Source organism: Podarcis gaigeae (genome assembly GCF_964106915.1).
Source record: "Podarcis gaigeae genome assembly, chromosome: 4".
Lineage (NCBI taxonomy): Eukaryota > Metazoa > Chordata > Lepidosauria > Squamata > Lacertidae > Podarcis > Podarcis gaigeae.
Genome location: NC_139677.1, coordinates 44,744,193 through 44,764,352, shown reverse-complemented (window position 1 = coordinate 44,764,352; position 20,160 = coordinate 44,744,193). Strand labels below are relative to the sequence as shown.

General features: G+C 39.4%; 1 protein-coding gene across 1 annotated transcript in view; it reads right to left on the bottom strand.

Moving 5' to 3' along the window:
- POLA1 (DNA polymerase alpha 1, catalytic subunit) overlaps positions 1-20,160 on the bottom strand; it is a 176,994-nt gene that overhangs the window by 64,879 nt on the left and 91,955 nt on the right. Inside the window, exon 35 of the mRNA XM_083734167.1 lies at positions 782-898. Coding sequence (XP_083590293.1) covers positions 782-898 — 117 coding nt within the window. The remainder of the gene's footprint in view (positions 1-781; positions 899-20,160) is intronic.

Genomic DNA, 20,160 nt, shown 5'->3' with positions numbered 1-20,160 from the left:
TGATATCCCGCCTTTCACTCCCTTTAAGGAGTCTCAAAGCGGCTAACATTCTCCTTTCCCTTCCTCCCCCACAACAAACACTCTGTGAGGTGAGTGGGGCTGAGAGACTTCAAGGAAGTGTGACTGGCCCAAGGTCACCCAGCAGCTGCATGTGGAGGAGCGGAGACGCGAACCTGGTTCCCCAGGATTACGAGACTACCGCTCTTAACCACTACACCACACTGGCTAAACTATCACTGGTCTAAACTATCTAAATAGAAGACTGCAGCGTGGGCACAAACTCCCTGTAAGCTGACCTTATTTTACCCTTATAGCAGCAGCATAAATTCCCAAGATGATGTCACAATGTCAGAATTTTGAACATGCTCAATGGTGTAAATGTCACTGGAAGAAATTGATCAAACAGAAAGCTTACACAGTGGGTACAATTTGTATGGACAAATTCAGGTGTAGGTAGAATGCTAAGGTGGGTCTTGCAGGATAGGCAGACAGCATATTTCAAATATTCTTGAGTCTAAGCACCGCAGGAAGCACTATACGATTTAAGTTAAAACACCATAAGGAATGTGCAAAGCTCCTTTACAAGGAAGGCATATTAGATGTGTTCCAAGTGGACAATTTCCATTTTTTGCTACTCCTCTGCTCTAGGGTTTCACTGAATTTTCACATAAGAAAGGGATAGCCTTTGGTAGGAATAATCACAGAATAATTTCCTATAGGTACTGTTCTTATGGCTCTTCAAAACTAGAACAGGATTTTTCTCGTTGGTTTTCATTCTTACCTCTCGTTTAACAACAGCCTTTCTACAGACTGGACACAGAGGACCATTCCGGGAGAAGCGAAGGGGAAGTCGACGGGTACGATATTGGCATGTTGGCTCCTCACATCTCAGCCAACCCTAAAGAGAAAAAACAGTAAAAATAGATTTGTTTTCAAACTTTTCCCCAATCCAAACTGTTTTATATTATTTGATGCATGCTCAATATAGAATACAGCAGTTTTATTGAAGTATTGGGTTCCCAGGTAAAGAGCTTCAGAGACAGTTTAACGGCATGAGGGTTCAATGACACCAGATAATACATGAATGTGAACTACGAAAGATGATTAAAACTGCGTGAGTACATGTTTTGTCTGAGTCTCTATCCTGTTTCTCATGTCTAATTACCAGTATAGCTAATTTCCTCTGTGGACCAGTTAAAACTGGTAGGGGTATTGTTCTACAAATCAGTTTTAGCTACTATACTCATATGAAAGCCTTAGAAGTACACATATGATAAATTGTGACCACTAAAAGCAAAACACGTAGGTTAGCTGAAATGTGTCCAATGAAAACCAACTGCGGCTAGCTGACAGAATGTGTCTAATGAAAGCCATGCATGTATAGCTGACATATTCCAACCAATTAAATCTATTTAAGTAGTTTAGTAGGGTGGTACCAAATTAGAAAAAACCATGGATTTCACTTCTGGATTCCATTTGAACAAAGGTAAAACATTTTTTTATTCAGCATCTTCATTGTCAAAACCAGCACACTGTGAAAATCATGGACCCTACAGATGGGGTGATAGGAAATAGATAGTACTTCTAATGGTGGGCACATTGTGCTTCTTCTGGAGTTCTCTGGCCATGTTTGGTCCCTATCCTGCACTCAGCTCTCACCTGTAGCTCCTAGAAGCTGTCAGCATGCAACAGCAGCCACACCCCGGAAAACTGCTTCAACTAGCTGGCTAAACCAGGTGAGGGTAGCCGATGGGTCTCAGACCCTCGGTGAGTTGGGGACTTTCTCCTGCATGTGAAGACAGTCTCCAGAGAATTGAGCTGACAAGACCAATAGTGGGCTCAATGATCAAGAAGGCAGTTTCTGTATGTGCTATAGAAGGAAGGGAGGTGCAGATGGGGCTTGTCAACCTGGGAAGGTAGGAGAAGGAAAACTCTGGTCCTAAACCTCTGCCAACCTCCAGGATATCTTTGGGGAAAGAAAAGGCTAAGGAGTAAATCCAGAGTGGAGACCCTAAGGATGGCACCTTGTACACCTCCTTCCAGGAACTCCTGCAGCCAAGATGGTGACAGACATATTGATCTGCTTTCCTTTGGACCACAACAGTGAGGCCAAGAGGGGAACAAAGGTGACCACCATGAATGTAACAACTACCAGGGAATATTCCTGCTGTGTACTGTGGGGAAAGCTTTTGCCCGTATAGTTCTCAATAGATTACAGTCACTCACTGACAGGGTCTATACTGAGTCACAATGCTTCTTTACATCTCAAAGGTCAACTGTCAACATGATTTTCTCACTGCATCAGCTGCAGGAGAAATGCCAAGAGTAGAGATGCCTTTTGTACATCACCTTCCTACACCCAATGAAGGCCTTTGACATCAACAGCCAAAAAGGATTCTTCATACTGCTCAATAAGATAGGATGTCCATCTAAGCTCTACCAGATGATTGTGTCCTTCCACAAGAACATGCGTGGCACTGTCCAATATGATGGGTAATCCTTGAATGATTTCCCTATAAAGAGTGGTGGGAAACAGGGCTGTATTCTTGCCCGCAACTCTCTCTGGAGTATTATTCTCTCTGTTGCTCACTTATGTTTTCAGCTCGTTTGAAGACACGTACATCTATTCACTGATTCTTGATCAAAGAATTATCCACATACAGTAGCGATATTCAAGTACATCCTCCATCCAATAATTCTTGATCTTGAGTTTGCCTGAAGCCATTGAACAGGCCTCACTCAGGGCTTTGTAGGGTGCAATATTTTTATTTCTGGCCCCAAACATGGTGATTAGACCTTCAGCGATAAAGAAACCCATCCAGAGTAGACTGAGAATATTTTTCCAAGTCTGACTAATAAGTGACCAATTTAAACTATATGATACCTTTCATACTTGTTCCCAATTCTTCTTTAAAACAGATGAGGTATCCTGATCACATGCATGCTTTAAAAGGAATATTATTCTTTTAATCCCTAATCGAACAATGTTAATACATTGCAAATGTGTCTTCTAAAATAAGGAATGCTGTTTGGTACAATACCAGGTTTTCTGACCATGGAGGAGTGGGAAGAAGGAGCTAAGCTATACAAGAAACTGAAGCTATACAAGAAACTCTGGGAATCTGTTGAGCCGCCTTACTGGCTTGAGATCTCAGCAGGCTTATACCCTTTCAAGCACATCATCCGATCCAGGAGGACTAGAGCTATTAGAAACTATACAGGTAAGTAATAATAAACTTTATTGCGGTCCAACAACCCATAACATAGATACAGAATAAAATACAGACTCATATAGACAACCCCCCCAGGGAAGGGAGACCGAAGCGTTATTTGTTTAGTCATGGGTATGTTGATCTTTGATTCGTATGACTACTGAAAGAAACTTTGCCATGGCTACTGTGATATCACTGGACTTGTCGTCCAGAAGATATTTGATACAGTAGGCTTCAGATTGACCCGGCCAATTTGCCAATAGTGGTTTAATCAATAGTTCCCTTGCTTGATCATATTGTCCGTGTAGGTTTTAAACATCTAAGTAAAACTGCTTCATAGACTAGATCGCAGAAGCAGCTAATTGTTTTTGTTTTATATTGATGTCTGTCGATATTCATGGACTAGTCACTCACTAATGCACATTAGTAATAGTAATAGTAGTTTGGGGCTTTTCTTAAGAACTGTTACCCAATTAAACATCTTTACCTGATTAAAGTTATTAGTCTGGTCAATTAATCTATCAATTAAATTTGCATGTGGGTAAAAAAAAAGTTTTTAAACAAGCAGCACAGTTTTTCATTTGTAGATGATGCACAAGCGAGTTGCAGTAGGCATTTTAGGAAAGGCACTCCCTCTTCATACCTCTAGAAAGTCCTTGCATATGTAGTTTTATAAGCTCCTGTATTAACATTTTCTTTTTACATCTGCCAACCGATTAATTAGGGGGTATCTTTTTAGTTGTTTACAAATTTCTTTAATCAATTAATGTAGCCAGCCAATCAATCAATCAATTAAAAGTTGCAGCCCTAGTTTTGTCAAAGTAAGCATCATTTGTTGAAAGCAACAATTCAGTGTATGCTATTATTTGTGTTCAGTATAATTGATTCTTGATTCATGAAATTATAAGACATTGCCAATTCAAGCATTAGCGTTCTTGAATATCACTATGTGGATGTAGAATTAAAAACTTTTGAAAAATATATCAATAAATTAAAGTTAATGTACTAATTTCCAACAACTTATTCAGATTCTCACTATTAAAAGACATATCTACCTTGGATTTTTCTAGGGGTTTTCCACCCCCAACAGCCATATTCCTTTTCTTGATGTTTTTTTTAACCTATGTTTATCATAGTTGTTTTTAAACTCTTATCCTATTTAAAGAGTAATTTCCTACTTGGTACTTCAAGTACTTTGTTCGATCTAGACAGATGGGATCAAAGGGAATGCATAAGTATTATTGCTTATGTACAAAGTTCTTCAACTGTCTTCAGGATGACAGATCGACAACCAACACTAATACGATCTAACAATATCTCTTCATTTTCATATGGCATTGCATCACCATAGTAACTATGCACCTTTCATACTTTAAAAAGCTGTATTAAACCTTAGGGAATATATTAAATAAAGTAACAATGAAGTCCTTAAAGAGATGTTATAACTGCTTTCTTTATCTGAATGGTAGAAAACAACATAAGCCCATACCTACCTGACAGTATTCAAGCAAGTGAAAGTTTATTGAAAAGTGTGTTTATATCAACTCTAGTACTATTTAATACCAGATTGCAGCTGTAGGGCAGAATTTTGGGTCATGTATAAATGTCTAGAGCACCACACTGCATTATTTGAATTTTATTATTCTGTGAACTGTCCTGAGACCTCCAGGTATAGGGCAGTACTGTATATAAATTTAATCAATCAATCAATGCAATTTTTTTCTTTTACGTAATAAGCTTAAGCTATGACTCTACTACAGCGTATGGTGAATATATACATTCTTATAACATTCTTGACGTTCTGCTACTGTGACAGCAAAGAATCCACATCTTTCTAAGAGGCCAACATTTAAGAAAGTCAGTTATTCTATTTTACTATGGGCATATTCACAACTGAAGACCAATAGCCACTGTAATAAAAAAAAATCACATTCTTATTGACACACCCACAGATTGGCCTTCTCCCAATTCCTTTGAGATCATAGCCACAATTTGCATATCCAAAGAAAGCAAAGGTGCTCTCGCTTCTGAAAGTGGTACAGCAGGCGAGTCGGGAAGTGAAAAGATGTGTTGCTCCCTTTCCAGAATCAGCTGAGGCAAAGAAGGGGCTGCACACTGCATTGACATCTTCATTCAGTTACTCACTACAAGCACAATGTCTCATCCTTGACCAGTTCGGACCCCATAAGCATTTCAGAGAAAGTTACCTAAAACAGAGGAAGAAGGGGCATTCACCCCCCCATCCACATGCATGCTACAGTCAAATGCATCACTACAGTTGAGCTCTAAGATGACCCAAAGTGTTGCACCCTTTCCCACGACAGAGCAGAAGAATGCATGCTGACACTAAGATATCATATTTGCATATCTCATAAACCACCTATAGACTCTACCAACATAACTAGAGGTAAGAACAATGATCTGAAGTTCAAAGCCTTTTTGAAAAATTGGGATTTGCATAGCATTAAGCCAGCAATCTCATATGCTCTGGACTTCTTGTGTAATTTATGCAAGTTCTTACTTTTGGGGAGCATCCTTTAGCTTTGGGGGCTAGAAATAGGAGAGGGTTCCATGGAAACTCTAAGAATTCAATTTTATTTTAATCACATCTTTTGATGAAGAGGAACGTGGCGAGGAAAACAAACTGCAAGAACGATTCTGCTTTCCTAACTACTCTTCTAACTTCCAAGTGGACATGCTTAGAGCTGGGCTGAAAAAAATACTGCTTTAGGGTTCTCTGCTTTTTTAAAGGCAAGCTGTATGTACTGGTGTACATCACAGTGTTTCACTACCTGCAGAAATATGGTCAATAGAAGCTGGCCTGCACCTTGAAAAAACTTGATCTCGTTTTTTAATCTTTGTTCACCTACAATTTCAAACCAACAAAACACAAAAAACAAAAGCTAAAAACAGAATCGTACATAATTCTATGAGGCAGAAAACATTTGCTCATGATTGGTTAAATGATAACTGAAGTGTCATATATTTAATAATGCTAGCCTCCCACATGCAAGTCCTATAATACTTCTTGATGTTAGAAAACAGATTGTCTTGCTTTCTGCCTTTCACTTTAGGAACATTATAATATAAATTAAATTGTCAGCTTCCTTCTAACTGATAGATATGGTTGGATGTTGAAGGAACTTAGTTTTGCACTTAAGGTATAACTTCAACACTCCTGCAGTTTGTTAAAACAGGGCATGATAAGTCACCTGCAGGTTAGCAAACTATATCTTTGATACCAACATCAAGCATCCTTTCAATTCATGTAGAAAATAATGTAATTTGTCCTGACTTCCGAGCAATTATAATTAGCATTAAAGTGGTCTTTTCTTTTTTGTCACCTCTACATTCAATACTTATTTGCGCTTATTTGTACTTACTATCAGTTAATCTCTTCTATAATGATATCAATAACTGGTGGTATTATGCATGGAAATTGAACATGAAGATAAATGTGTGATCAGTGCTATCTTTATGCTTCTTGTTTTGATTTTATAATTAAGCTTCTGGTCTTGATTTGCTTTAAATAAAACTTTATCATACTCAACATATGCAGTGTGTTTCAAATGAATGTGCTGAAGTGCATTATTCTTAACCCATGTTTGATTAATATCCATTGTTTTTGGAAACCACACAAAGCCAATCATTTATTTCCTTGATTATACCATAACCAAAGAACTTTGCAATTCAATTTGAAATGAATGCTTTGCAGAACATGAAAATAAGGTTTAAACAAGCATGGTGGTATTAAAACTAATGAAAATTTCCACTCAAGTTCTAAATAACAAATATACACTGCAATGTGTGTATGTTGGAACAGATCACTGCAGTATACTGTATTCACAGTTGCCTAAATTAAGTGTAGATTGGGGACTGAACAGAATTCCATTTTGTTCCCATTACCTGAAATCAGCATTTAAATAAAATTGTCCTTAAACAATTCTGAACTATACTGAGCATGATCCAGCCCAAGCAACAGGATCAGAGAAGATATACGGAGGCTCCATGTGGGTGGAAGAATAACAAAGAATGTGTATTTCTTTTTTTTAAATGAATATTTATTAGCATTTTCAAAAACAAACATAACAAAAATAAAACAGAAAAAGTAACAAAAATACAAAAAAAGAAAAACTTAAAAAGAATAATTAAAAAAACATATAAGATTTCAAATGCTTATTTTCATATAACTTCTTTCTTAGACCTCCCCACACCTCCCCCTTTTGTATTCCAATTCCATTGTTATTCCAGCAAATTCTTATACTTATTTCTCAATCTCCGATTAGTAAATTTTTACATATTATAATATTACCTTTCCTCTTTCTTCCATTTCCTTAAATTATTTTTACAATTCTTATTTTCATTTTAATTTAACCATTCTAAAGACCAATTTTCATTTATCTAAACTTAAACATAAATACCTATACGTCATTTCTTACACTTAAGCATGTTTCTTAAAGTCGGCCAATTTCCCATCCACGGCTTTCCCAGCTTCTATTCAAATCATCAACACATTTCAACAAAGTAAGTTATAATTATATACCCTTTGGATAACCCAACTCCACCCTCCCTTTCCCGGTTTTGGTCCCCAATAGTTCATCATTTACTGTTAGCCTGGAGATCTCACGTCCGAGGATCTCAAATCACCCTCAGTTCCTCTTTACCAGCCTCTTTGCCAATCCTTGATGTTGAGTCCCAGGTGCTCGGAGGGGCTCCAACCCCTCAGGGTCCATGTTTTTCCCAGCTGATCGTCCATATTTAAAATTGACGCTTGTTCCAAAGCTAATTTCATCTTCCTCTCAAGTCCAAAAGCTCCCCATGTTCCATCGTCCCCTTTGGTCAGGTTTGTAATCCTTAGATCTTCATTTTCCATCTCAAGGCAGGTTTTCCATCTCAAACTTTTATTCTCCTTTGTTGTCTTCCTGTCTGGCCCCAGATTGTAACTCTCCTTTGACATCTGCAAAGTTAGAACACCTCCCTCCTTTTCTTCAATAGCAACATGTGTCTCTTTCTCCATATTCTCATGGCTCTCCGCTTTCTCTGGTTGTTCAGTTGTGTAAATTTCCTGCTTCCATTCCTTGTCAGTATCAACAATGTTATTTACTGCCAAGGCCAAAGTTTTCACGCTTGTAGTCAAAACATCGGTCTGGTTTTGTAATTTTCCCAGGAGAACAAGTATTCTATTGAGTTCAGTCTGGTTTTCCTTTCCTTCAGCCATTCTTGTAATGTCCCTTACCCCCCACAAGGGGGATTTTAGTAATTTAATGTCTTTCAGTTTAGACCCAGTAAACAAGTTAATTTGTATCCACTCTCTTATTTTCAAAAAGTTGCGGCAAATATAGCCAACAGAGGCGGCAGAACAAAGTTTCCTTTTTCCTTTCCTTTGACAGCTGATTTGACAGCTGTCAAACTCTTCAATACTTCATCACCCGGCTCTTTTCACTGGACGCCCCCGGGTTTGGGGGGGTGAAACTTTGACTCCCAAAGTTACTTTTATCCTCCGGTAACACTCTTGTAGTGTCAAACCGTGAAGGTTCAAAACTTTTAAAGAAAAAAAAAGAAGATTCTCTCGACCTTAGATAGCAAACTCTTTGCTTTAAAATATCTACAAAGGGGGGGGCGGACTTCCTTTTTAACCCCTCCCCGCTCGTTCCTAATTCATCAAAAAAATTCTTTAAATTCCGAATTCCGTATCTACTCACGGGTTCTTATTTTTAAGTCCGAATGTTCCAAGGAAAAAGTCAGCGCTTCTTCGACAATGGCGCGCGGCTTCGCTCCGCAGAAGTAGCAGTCTGCTCACAGCATCACGCCGTACCCCATCCCCGTTCCATAGCTTTTAAAAAGGCTCCTTCGCGGTTTGGGGGGCGCAAATGGTGCCCGCCGAGTCACCACGTTCGCAGGCATCTGCGCCTGTGATTTTTAAGGGTCCCCGTGTCGCCGTCGCAGACAAGACCCGATCCTGCGGAGCCGATTCCCTCCGGAGCTCGGAGGGAATCCGCCATTAGTCGATGGCTCTAACCTGGAAGTCAAAGAATGTGTATTTCATTTCAAACAAACACTGGCCTTGACCAAACACCCTAGAGACATAACTCACTGATCTTGCCCCCTTCCCAGCAGCAGAAAACTGCCACGTGCAAGCTATTCAACCATGGAACACAGACCATAATGACAACAATGGATGCAGCATATTCCTGGGAGAATATCCCCATGTTCCAAAAGGGGGGGGGAGACAAAGGTAACTACTGACTGGTCAGCTTGACATCCATACCAGAAAAGGGCCTAGAACAGATAATTAAATGTCTGGTCTATAGGCACTTAGAAAAGGATGCTGTGAATACTAAGATGTACATGGGTTTCTCAAAAACAAGTCATGCCAGACGAATCTCATTTCATTTTTGGATAAGAGTTACAAGCTTTGTGGATTAGGGGAATGCTGTGGACATAATGCATCTTGATTTCAGTACGGTTTTTGGCAACGTCCCCTAAGATATTCCTGTGGAGAAGCTGGTAAAATGTGGGCTGGACAAGGTAACTGTTAGGTGGATTTGTAGCTTGTTGACTGACCGAACCCCAATAATAATAGTAATAATTTTATTATTAATACCCCACCCATCTGGCTGGGTTTTCCTGGCCACTCTGGGCAGCTTCCAGCATTATTTGCTCATTATTGAGCAAAGAGTGCTCACTAATGTTTCCTCACCAACCTCGAAGAAAGGTGACAAGTGGGGTGCCACAGGGTTTTATCCTGGGCCTCTTGTTGCTCAATGTCTTTATAAATGGCATGGATGAAGGAATTGAGGGGATGCTCATTCATTTTGCAGATGACACCAAACTGGGAGATTAACACAAGTCAACAGTCTAATGCAGCAGGGGGGGGGCGGGTTATGTTATTCTAGGGTGCATCAACAGAACCACTGTATCCAGATCAAGGGAAGTAATAGTCCCGCTCTATTCTGCCTTGGGTCAGACTGCACCTGGAATACTGTGTCCAATTCTGGCCACCATAATTTAAGAAGGATATTGATAAGCTGGAATGTGTGCAGAGGAAATATGATAGCCATCTTCAAATATCTAAAGGGCTGTTGTCACATGAAGAAAGCTTGTTTTCTCCTATGCCGGAAGGTAGAATGAAAACCAATGGCTTCAAGTTACAAGAAAGGAGTTTCCAACTAAACATCAGGAAGAACTTTCTGACGGCAAGAGCTGCCTAAGTACTTCCTTACACTAGCACTACCCTATACTAGAGATGAAACAGCTTGAAACGTATTGTGACTCATTTAAGTCCAGCATCCTGTTCTCACAGTGGTCAACCTGATGCCTATGGGAAGCCTATAAGACCTGAGCGCACACTAGTATTTTCAATTACAGCAGACAAGAGCAAGCAATTTATCTAATCATATTTTTACATGGAAAAGTCACATTTTCCTAAATCGATACGATAAAGATTTTGTACTATATTACTTGCTTCAGGAACTGAACATTTCAGTTTTGGAGGTAGATAAAAATAGATGCAACTTGACTAATTAGGAAACAGGCTAAAAACCTGGAAAGTTATGGAGAACTATACAGAACTAATATATATTATGACATAGATGGCATAAAACCATTAAGGACCGAAGTAAAAGGATGAAATTAAGAAAAGTAGCAATCAAGCTATATGTCCTGACAGCAAGCTCTATACATACATGATCTCCAAGAAAAAGTACAGTACAAGAAATATTTCAAAAAAAATTCACGTTAAATTATATAATACTTTAGGAAGAAAAATATATACTGTTACCCTGAAAAGTGTGCACGGTTTTGTTCGAGCGCAGAGTGGAAGTTATAAGCACAAATCAGATTATTCCCTCTGGATCCTAACTTCTCCCACTCAATAATGAATAAGCTGAAAACATACTGTCTGAAGTGATTTGTCTGCTTACCGTTTAGCTGCTGTGCAAACATGTTATTTGTTGTCTTACGTTTTTAAAATGTACAATTTTTTACTGTGGCCAGTGGCTGTTTACACATCACATTAAACCATGGGTAGGCAAACGAAGGCCCAGGGGCCGGATCCGGCCCAATCGCTTTCTCAATCCGGCCCGCGGACGGTCCGGCAATCAGCGTGTTTTTACATGAGTAGAATGTGTCCTTTTATTTAAAATGCATTTCTGGGTTATTTGTGGGGCATAGAAATTCATTCATCCCCCCCCCAAAAAAATAGTCTGCCCCCCCACAAGGTCTGAGGGACAATGGACCGGCCCCCTGCTGAAAAAGTTTGCTGACCCCTGCATTAAACCATAGTTAATGTCTAACTATGGTTTAACAAAAATGAGCAAATGTTGCTCAAAAATCTCCACACTGCTTGTCCTACATTCCAGTTCATATTACTAATGAAAAAGAACTAAGGTGGTAGTTTTAAAGGATAGATATAGCAACAAACAACTGAGGGGGTTTTTTTTGGGGGGGGGAAGTAACATACTTTGTGTTGTGGGAGGGCTACCATGAAAACTGAAACACCATGACACTTAATGAATGCTTACTAATCTTTAGTATTATTAAGCTGGCATACTGACAGGTTGGTTCACTATTTTGTCCAACACATCCTTGACTTCCACAGAAACGGTTTACATCACAAAATACTGGAGTGCATATTAAACTGACATGTTTGAAAGATGAGGAACCAAGGAAGCATGAGGCCACAAACATAGTTGGTCATCATTCCCCAAAATGAATCTAGCCTGAGCTTCTGGATAGCCTCCTCATAAAAAGCTCTTTGGTTCTCAATTGGTTTTATAGCACGTAGCCGGATTTTCAGACACAAATGCCTGAAAAAAGAAAATGCATTTTCTTACAAGTCACATCTGATTCATAGAGAAAAGCAAGCTGCTGGTGACCAGCATGGGCTAAAACTTGTGTCCATGTGTGTGGACTGTGGGATTGGATATGTTTTGAATGTGCAGTGAAACATGCAAGTTTAAGACTACCATTATCTTGTTATGTATAAATACACTTAGTGTACTAGGTTCCTAATAATGCAAGTATTTCTATGTCATCTTTCAGGAATGTCTTTACTTGGATGAGTCTTCTGGGGAAGATTAAAAGAGAGACACTTTCCCACAAATATCTTAAAAATTTAAGTTATACACTGCTCAAGGTTTCCCTCCCTTTGTTCCCTAATATTGCGAATGATGCACTCCTTAAACAAAAATGAAAGCAATGACAGGAGAGTATGCCCATAAATCCACTCCGTACAAATGTTTGCCATACATTGTGTGAATCCATTATGTTTACCATTTTTAAATCATATACAGTGGTACCTCGGGTTAAGAACTTAATTCGTTCTGGTGGTCCGTTTTTAACCTGAAACTGTTCTTAACCTGAGGTACCACTTTAGCTAATGGGGCCTCCCGCTGCTGCCACGCTGCTGCTGCGCAATTTCTGTTCTCATCCTGAAGCAAAGTTCTTAACCCAAGGTAATATTTCCAGGTTAGCGGAGGCTGTAACCTGAAGCGTATGTAACCCGAAGCGTATGTAACTGTATTGGACTTACTTAAAATATTCTTATTCCAAGGGTCATTTTAAAATGGTACACTCTCCATGTTGAAGCTGCCTGTAAGTGCCTATTCTCCAGACAGTAGGCACAACCTTTAAAAGTCTCTTATCCTGTGCACTGGCACATGCAGTGTTTGTGAATGAGTAGTCACTCCCTGGAGGTGCCTGTACTGGAATGTAGATGGTGTAGGGGTAAGAGGTTTTTATAAATTATGCCCACTGCATGGAACACACTGATGTGGGTAAGTGCTGTTCAGCAGCCTCTACATGGGAGATGTAATGTTTAAATTAGCCCTCAAATTACCACTTCAAATATGGAATTAGTAGAGACTGCCTTGAAATCATTACTATTAAATCAACTTGCATTTGGGCTCCTTGTGCGCTTCCTTTGTTTCATTTCAACATTTATGTATCCCATGTTCAAACTTATCTCTGCAGTAATGAAAGCAACAAACATGCAACTTATATGGTAAAAGCTGGGACTTTCAATTTTCAAAGGCAGATATGGGGAACATGTGGCCATTGAGATGTTGTTGAACTCCACCTCGCATCATCCCTGAGCATTGTTCATGCTGCTTGGTGTTGATGGAAGTTCAGGAACATCCAGAGGGCAGTGAGTCCTCCATCTCTGTCTTAACTAGAGCCTGCATACTACACCAAAGACCGTCAAGAACAAACTAAGCTCTAAGTGACTTGTGCTTCTATCCAGATTATATCAATGCCTGGTTGCTGGAGTTTTTTTAGCTAATACAAACTTTTGACAGTTGATGTACCACATGATAAAATGTTTAAAGACTTATGTTGCCTATTTTCTATGAAGATTACTAAACACAATGGGAACACTATAGATATCATCTAGCATGAACAGATTTTTAAAAAGGTGATATTCACATTGTTTTCATCTAAGATTTCTCAGTTTTGTTCTGCTATAAAGCAATAAGTGAGCCACAGGGGGCTGAAGTAGTAGTTGTATGGTTCATGCTGAAAGACATGGAAGGAACAGAATCACAACTGAACATCAAGGAAATGTTTGAGCAAACAGGGGAAAAAAATGGAATATAAGAAAGTTACCAATGATCATGGAAAAAGATCAGCAGGGGGCAAAATGAAATTTGGCTGCCTAAGTGAGGGGAAAATATTCTCCAAAGAGGAGAACTATTATTAAATGTACAGGTTGTGTGCCCCAAAACGGATCAGAAAAAGTTTTATCAACCTTGCACTTGGTAGTTTTTCAAATGTTATGTTTGAAACATCAACATATGCTATATCTATACAACCGTGCAACCTCAGAAAACTACTAAAAGGAACAATGCAAAAGAAAAAGAGAGTTAATGTACAAATACTTTAAACAAAGCTATGAGCAAGACAGAAACACAAGCTACATTGTAGGTCAATCTATGAGTTTTAAATGTTATTAAAATTGATTTTTTTAAAACATCTCTTTAAATGTACAGTCACATGTCATTTCATACAAGTTATTTGAAACTTATTGATCTTCTCATTTGTGCAAAGACTGGGTTCTGCCATCAGTCTGGTGAAAGGATAATAGAGCACTCTAAACACTTATGATAGGTTAGATGCAAACAGTGGTCCTCATTTAAACAGATGTAATAGCACTACAAGTGTTTGCATTCCAACCTTTGCAATTGCATGTTATGCAATAAATTAACAAGCGTGTTCTGCTCTGCTTCACATCAAGGCCAATATCTCAGTCTTGTTGCTTTAATTTGCAATCAGAGTCTAAGCACCAGAAGATGCATCTAAGGTACATTAAAAAGGATGGGATACAAGTCTTCATAGCCTGCCACATTGTGCACAAAGAAAGCGAACAATTACCAGCAATTTTACTTTACCACTGTAGGACAATACCAATGCAGTTAAATTTGGCTCCATGCAAGCAACTGGGGAAAATATACTTAAAATGACTATATATGGAAAATTACATTTGAAAAAAAGCTCAATGGAGAATGTATATGTATTTCTGTATGGACAGATAAAATCTCTGGAAGTATATTCAAGTCTATTCTGAAAAATACCCTTCTATTCATCCTACTCAAAGCAGCATTCTCAGGCTATAATAGGTCACAACTAAGTACAGTACCTTCCTTCAAGAATAATTTTGCTTTGTCTGTCAGCTGTCAACAAAACACAAAGAACTCATACAGTCCAGTTATGTATTGTACATGTAAGAGAATCTAACAAAATACAAAGGCGGGGTGGGGGGAGAGAAATCAAAATTTCATGGCAGGTGCAGTTCCACGTTTGCTAAAGGAATTTCATAAACCATGTTTCATGTGTGGCTACTGAATTCCAAAAATAACTTTAATGGTTGCTCCAAAAGGAAAAGAAAAGAGAAAGACATCATGTACCAAAGCAATATTAACGTCACATTTCATATGTTGCTTATAGAACACTTTGCTGATCATTAAAAAAAAAAATAAAAGTTAAAAAGTTAAAGACATTACACAAGTCTGTGTTCTCGTAAAATGAGAAAGACCTTCTGGTGGCATTGAAAGAAAGGTCTCCGCAGTGGGCACCTCAAAACCAGTTTTTTTTAAAAGCATTTAAAAGCATTACCAAGCACTGTTTGTTCATTTAAGTTTAATTATTTTCTCTTTGAGAATGGTACTAATGAAACTGAATATCTTTCATGATTTCGGAGGACAGTTTGAACAGTCTGTAAACAAGACTGAGGGTAGACAAGTGAGCTGACTGAGCCAAGGGGTTGCTAGGTGATGCAGAATGCAAACCCACAAACTTGCTAAGGGTTATTTTGCTCTCATTCCGCTCTCACACAGCTTCTCCGAAGTTCCAGCCATTACCTTCCAGGTGACTAGCAATATTCCCCTTGCTCTTTAAAATTATTATGCTTTGCTAAAAATACAGAGTTCGGACGGGAAGAGAATATAAAGCACTTTTATTTATTTTTTTTACAAAATTACAAGAAATATAACCTCAAAAAGTGTTCATTGCTTTTTAAATGGGAAATATATTGTCCACATATGGTTTACAAGGACAAATGTTCACTATAACCTCTTTCACCCACCCCCATCCACTCCAAAAACTTGTGATTTTTTTTTCAAGTATCTGATCAGAGATTGTCCAGTAAGAGCACTTTATTAGATCATCAGTCAAAGGGTTTCACAAGCACTGAGAGCAATGGGCTCAAATGCAGCACATCAGTTTTAATAGACCACAGACTAATAGTAAACTGCAGATACTGCTGAGAACTTTCCATGCACTAAACTCTTGAAAAAGCACCATCTCTCCAGCTTAAATGCAGCTGCCTCTTTCAATGCCGCAAATGGGTAAATTTGACAAAAAAGCCACCATTAAGACTACATGAAAGGCTCAAGACAACATCCTTTCAATGCTTTGTACTTCAGTAATCAGATGTACTTACTCACCCCCTCCCCCAAACCCGATCAAGAACTATTTCTGAATGGTAGGAAATAATTCCACTTTGTACATCTTTTAGTTAATCAAGACTTTCTATTCAGCAATTTGACCTTTTGTTCAAAACAGGATTATCAGTTTTTTCGCCAGTTACCAAGGGCGACTCGCATGGTGAACATAATTGCAATAATTTGCAAAACACCATGGCAACCCACATTACAACTAGGTAAATACTGGTCTTTTGTGCTACATTGTTATTTTCAGAGATGCTGAAGTCAAAGAACGAATGACAAATGAACACAAAATTTATATTTGCTTTGTCTCAAAAGAGAAGAAAATTGATAACAAGAATTGGGGGGAAACCGACTACAGCTGTAATTTCTAACTTGATTAATTAGGATGGTAACAGTCCTTAACAGTATATTCAACAAACAGCCCTGACTTAGTCTCTCCACCCACCTCTCCCCCTCACTACAGTACTACCACTATCCCCCACCCCAGACAATTTTTCCCCTTTCTGCTAGGAGAACAACCAACCCCATTTGCTCTTTTCTTCATCTTAATGGAATCCTTAATTACAGAATATTGTCCTCCAGCTCTTCATTACACATTGAAAACTGAGTGAGGGAGAATACGAGTGCCAAAGCAGACAGGGTAGCTACAGCAGTCTTGTCTGCTTTTTTTTTTTTTTTTTTTGGACACAACAGGCCTAATGATGAGACGGCATTTTTCCCCTGGTATTAGCAGCTGTTCTACTGCAGACAATTAAGCACAAACTATTTAGCATTTCAGAAAGCCGCTTCTCGTCTTGGCAGTGTTAGGTAAGTGTGCATGCTAAAATGAACTTACAAGTTAAATACCAAAACATCTGATAGGAAGTCTCTACTTACACTGTAATTACCATTTTGGGTGCAATATCTGCAGCATTCCAACATTTCTCTATTAATACTATATGCAAGTGAATGTAAAATAGTAACACAGCCCACATGCAATTCATGTTTAATAAATTATTATTATCAATCATCATCACCATCATCTTAATATTGGTGTGCACCATGATTTGGCAAGTCCCTAAACATACCAAGAACCACATTTAGATATGTATTTTCTTACTCTAACACAGTGTTTTGCAACTGCTAATGTGATCCAGGAAGAGACAATTAGGGCTGAACATCTCTGCTTACGTAGGAAGCACATTTGAGGGCCTTGGATTATTGATCAGCTGATCTATTTCACACAGCAATTGTGAAAATAAGGATATTTGTTTATTTACCAACTTTACGTCTCACCCTTCCTCCCAAGGGAGCCCAGGGAGGCTTCTACATACATGTACCAAGATATATTGATATTTATGAATTGCAATATACTGACGTTTATACAGCACACTATTTCACAGGGACAATGCAAGGTGGCTGTTCAGCCTATAACTTGGTGGAACCTTTTGCCAACATGCAATGCATACCATTCACCCTGGAACATCACTCAAGCCCATGGTACAGAAAAGGCAAATGATTTCTCATCTCAGTTGTGCTCAGCTTGGAGCCAGGGATCAGCTGAACCTTCAGGTGCTCTCTGGCCCAACAGTCAAGCAGTGAGACTGGCTTGAGCAGAGAAGGACTGTGCATTGCCTCCCTCCCACCTTGCTCCAGTGGATCTGCACACTGCACTTTGTTGTTGGATATATTCCCTAATGGCATCAGCCATAACGCTAACCAAGGTCTAGGGGGGAGAAACCCAGCCAGATGGGTGGAGTATAATAATAATAATAATAATAATAATAATAATAATAACAACAACAACAACAACAACAATAATAATAATAATAATAATTTCATTTATTATCTACCCTACAACAAAAGTTTCTGGAGTGGGCTGCAACAATATAAAAATACAATATTGAAAATGGTTAAAACAAGTTATAAGCAGAAGGACAAGCACAGTTCTAAAACCATATTCCAGGTGTCAAAGGTAAGGATAAAGAGGTGGATCATATGAAGAAAGCTATACAGTGAAGGTGCCAGACATACCTCTGTGAAGAGGGAATTCTACAGCTTAGGAGCCGTCAGAGAGAATGTCCTCTCCTAGGCTGCCATCTCCCAGCCACCCAAGGGCAGTGTAACTTACATTGACCTTGAGAGAGTCTGTATGGAAGGAGGCTGTAGTTTAGATGGGGGTGGGGTGGGGAGGCTCAGTGGGTTAGGGCTTTAAACACTAATGTAAGCACCTGTAATTGGGCCAAAATGCAAATTGGCACCCAGTGCAGATATTTTTAAACAGGGGTTATAAGAGTTCTAAATGGAACCCCAGACAGTAACCTGGCTAGTGTGTTTTGGACCAGTTGAAGCTTCTGAGCTGTCTTCAAGGGCAGTCCCACACAGAGCACCTGTCCGTAATCCAACCTAAAAAGTTATAGCCACTGAAGCTACCTGAGCCTTCACCAACAATGTTGGATCCATGAGTGCCTCAGAGGAAGATCCATAAGTAACCTCTTAAAAACTGGTCCATCTTCTCAGCTCTTGGACCTAAGAACTCTGAACAAATAATACCTCTGTCTTTCATTTCAACCCCATTAACCGAGAAGGACTCCAAATTTCTTTTCCTGAGGCAGGAAGCCTTCAGAGCAAAAGAGTCTGCCCTCTTCTATTCCAAGGACTAGTTCATTGTAACAGAAAGCACAGCTAGCTGGTCCATGAAGCAGCCCTGAAGCAGGTTGTTTCAGGGTGCCACCCTCAGAGGAGGAAAGACAAGTGAAAGGTTGGTTCAGGGCTACACCTCCTGCAGCCTCACCGCCAACACCTGCACCAGCACTCACCCTGCACCATCATGCCTCTCCAACTGACACGGACAGAAAGTGGGCGCCGCTGCTCAGAGTTTTGCCTCTAGTGGCAAAATGTCCCAGGCCCCCCAATACAAAATTTAACTTTTTTAAACTTTTGTTTCATTTTCTAACACTTCATTTTCTGTTAAAATGGGGGGGGGGCTCTAAACAGTGTTCTCTAATATCATAATAAAGCTGGCATTCAAGAATATAGAGGGAGCTCTCCTGTCTCCAGGCTACTCATTCCCTATATTTGTAGAATGAGGACATACCTCACTGAGGACCACTCTACCCTTAACAATGTAGCCTAAAAACACCAGTATTCACTTCAGTCAATATAGAAGCTATGCATATCGAGACATGAGGGAAAGAGCTGGAAAACTGACAGTCCGTGTCTGTTTATGTGCATCTGCACCTCTGTTTTGTGAATTTACCATGGCAAACAGTTGCGGTAAAACCAATGCACCCAAGCTGCCATGTAAAGGGTGAAGAAATTCTCATATTTTCCTCCACATTAACTATTTTCAGCAGCAGGAACAGTTGCAGCTTCCCTTCTAAAACCAAAGCTGTATGAATCCCATACCTATTATTTGGGAAGTTAAATAGATCCATCAAAAAAGAAGAAGAAAGCAGCTGTGCTTTGTGCATAGCTGGGGAGGGGGACTTCCCAGGTACACAGAAGTATATTAGTTTGTAAATTGAAAGAAAAAGAATAAAAACAACAACAGAAGAGCTCAGTGAAAGACCTATGCTCAGTGACCTCCAGGGCTTAAAGAATGTTGAGGGCAGCTGAGCCATGAGATGTTGAGGGTGTCAGATGACAAAAAGGAAGCTGGAGGGAGGGAGGAACTGGCTTCTTTGAATATCTGAAAGCTTGTACTATCCTTGGGAGAGGGGATTAAGATGTGGGGTGGGGTGGACACATCCCATTGGACCTCTTTAAAAACTCTCCCCCCACTATATAGGTGGTTGTGGGGGGGAGGAACAATACACCTTTTCCCTTTCTCCCTCTCCAGATGTCCCCTCACCAACCCTAAACAAAGCTATAAGGTTCCTGATTCCAGGCCAACTGGAAGAGTTTGTAATAAGTGATCAAGATACTCTACAAAATGTTGAAGTGTCCCCCCCCCCCATAATAGTTTAATGCCTTTTCCCACGGCCACTTCCCCATGCATAATTTGCCAGTGTTCAATAAGATTA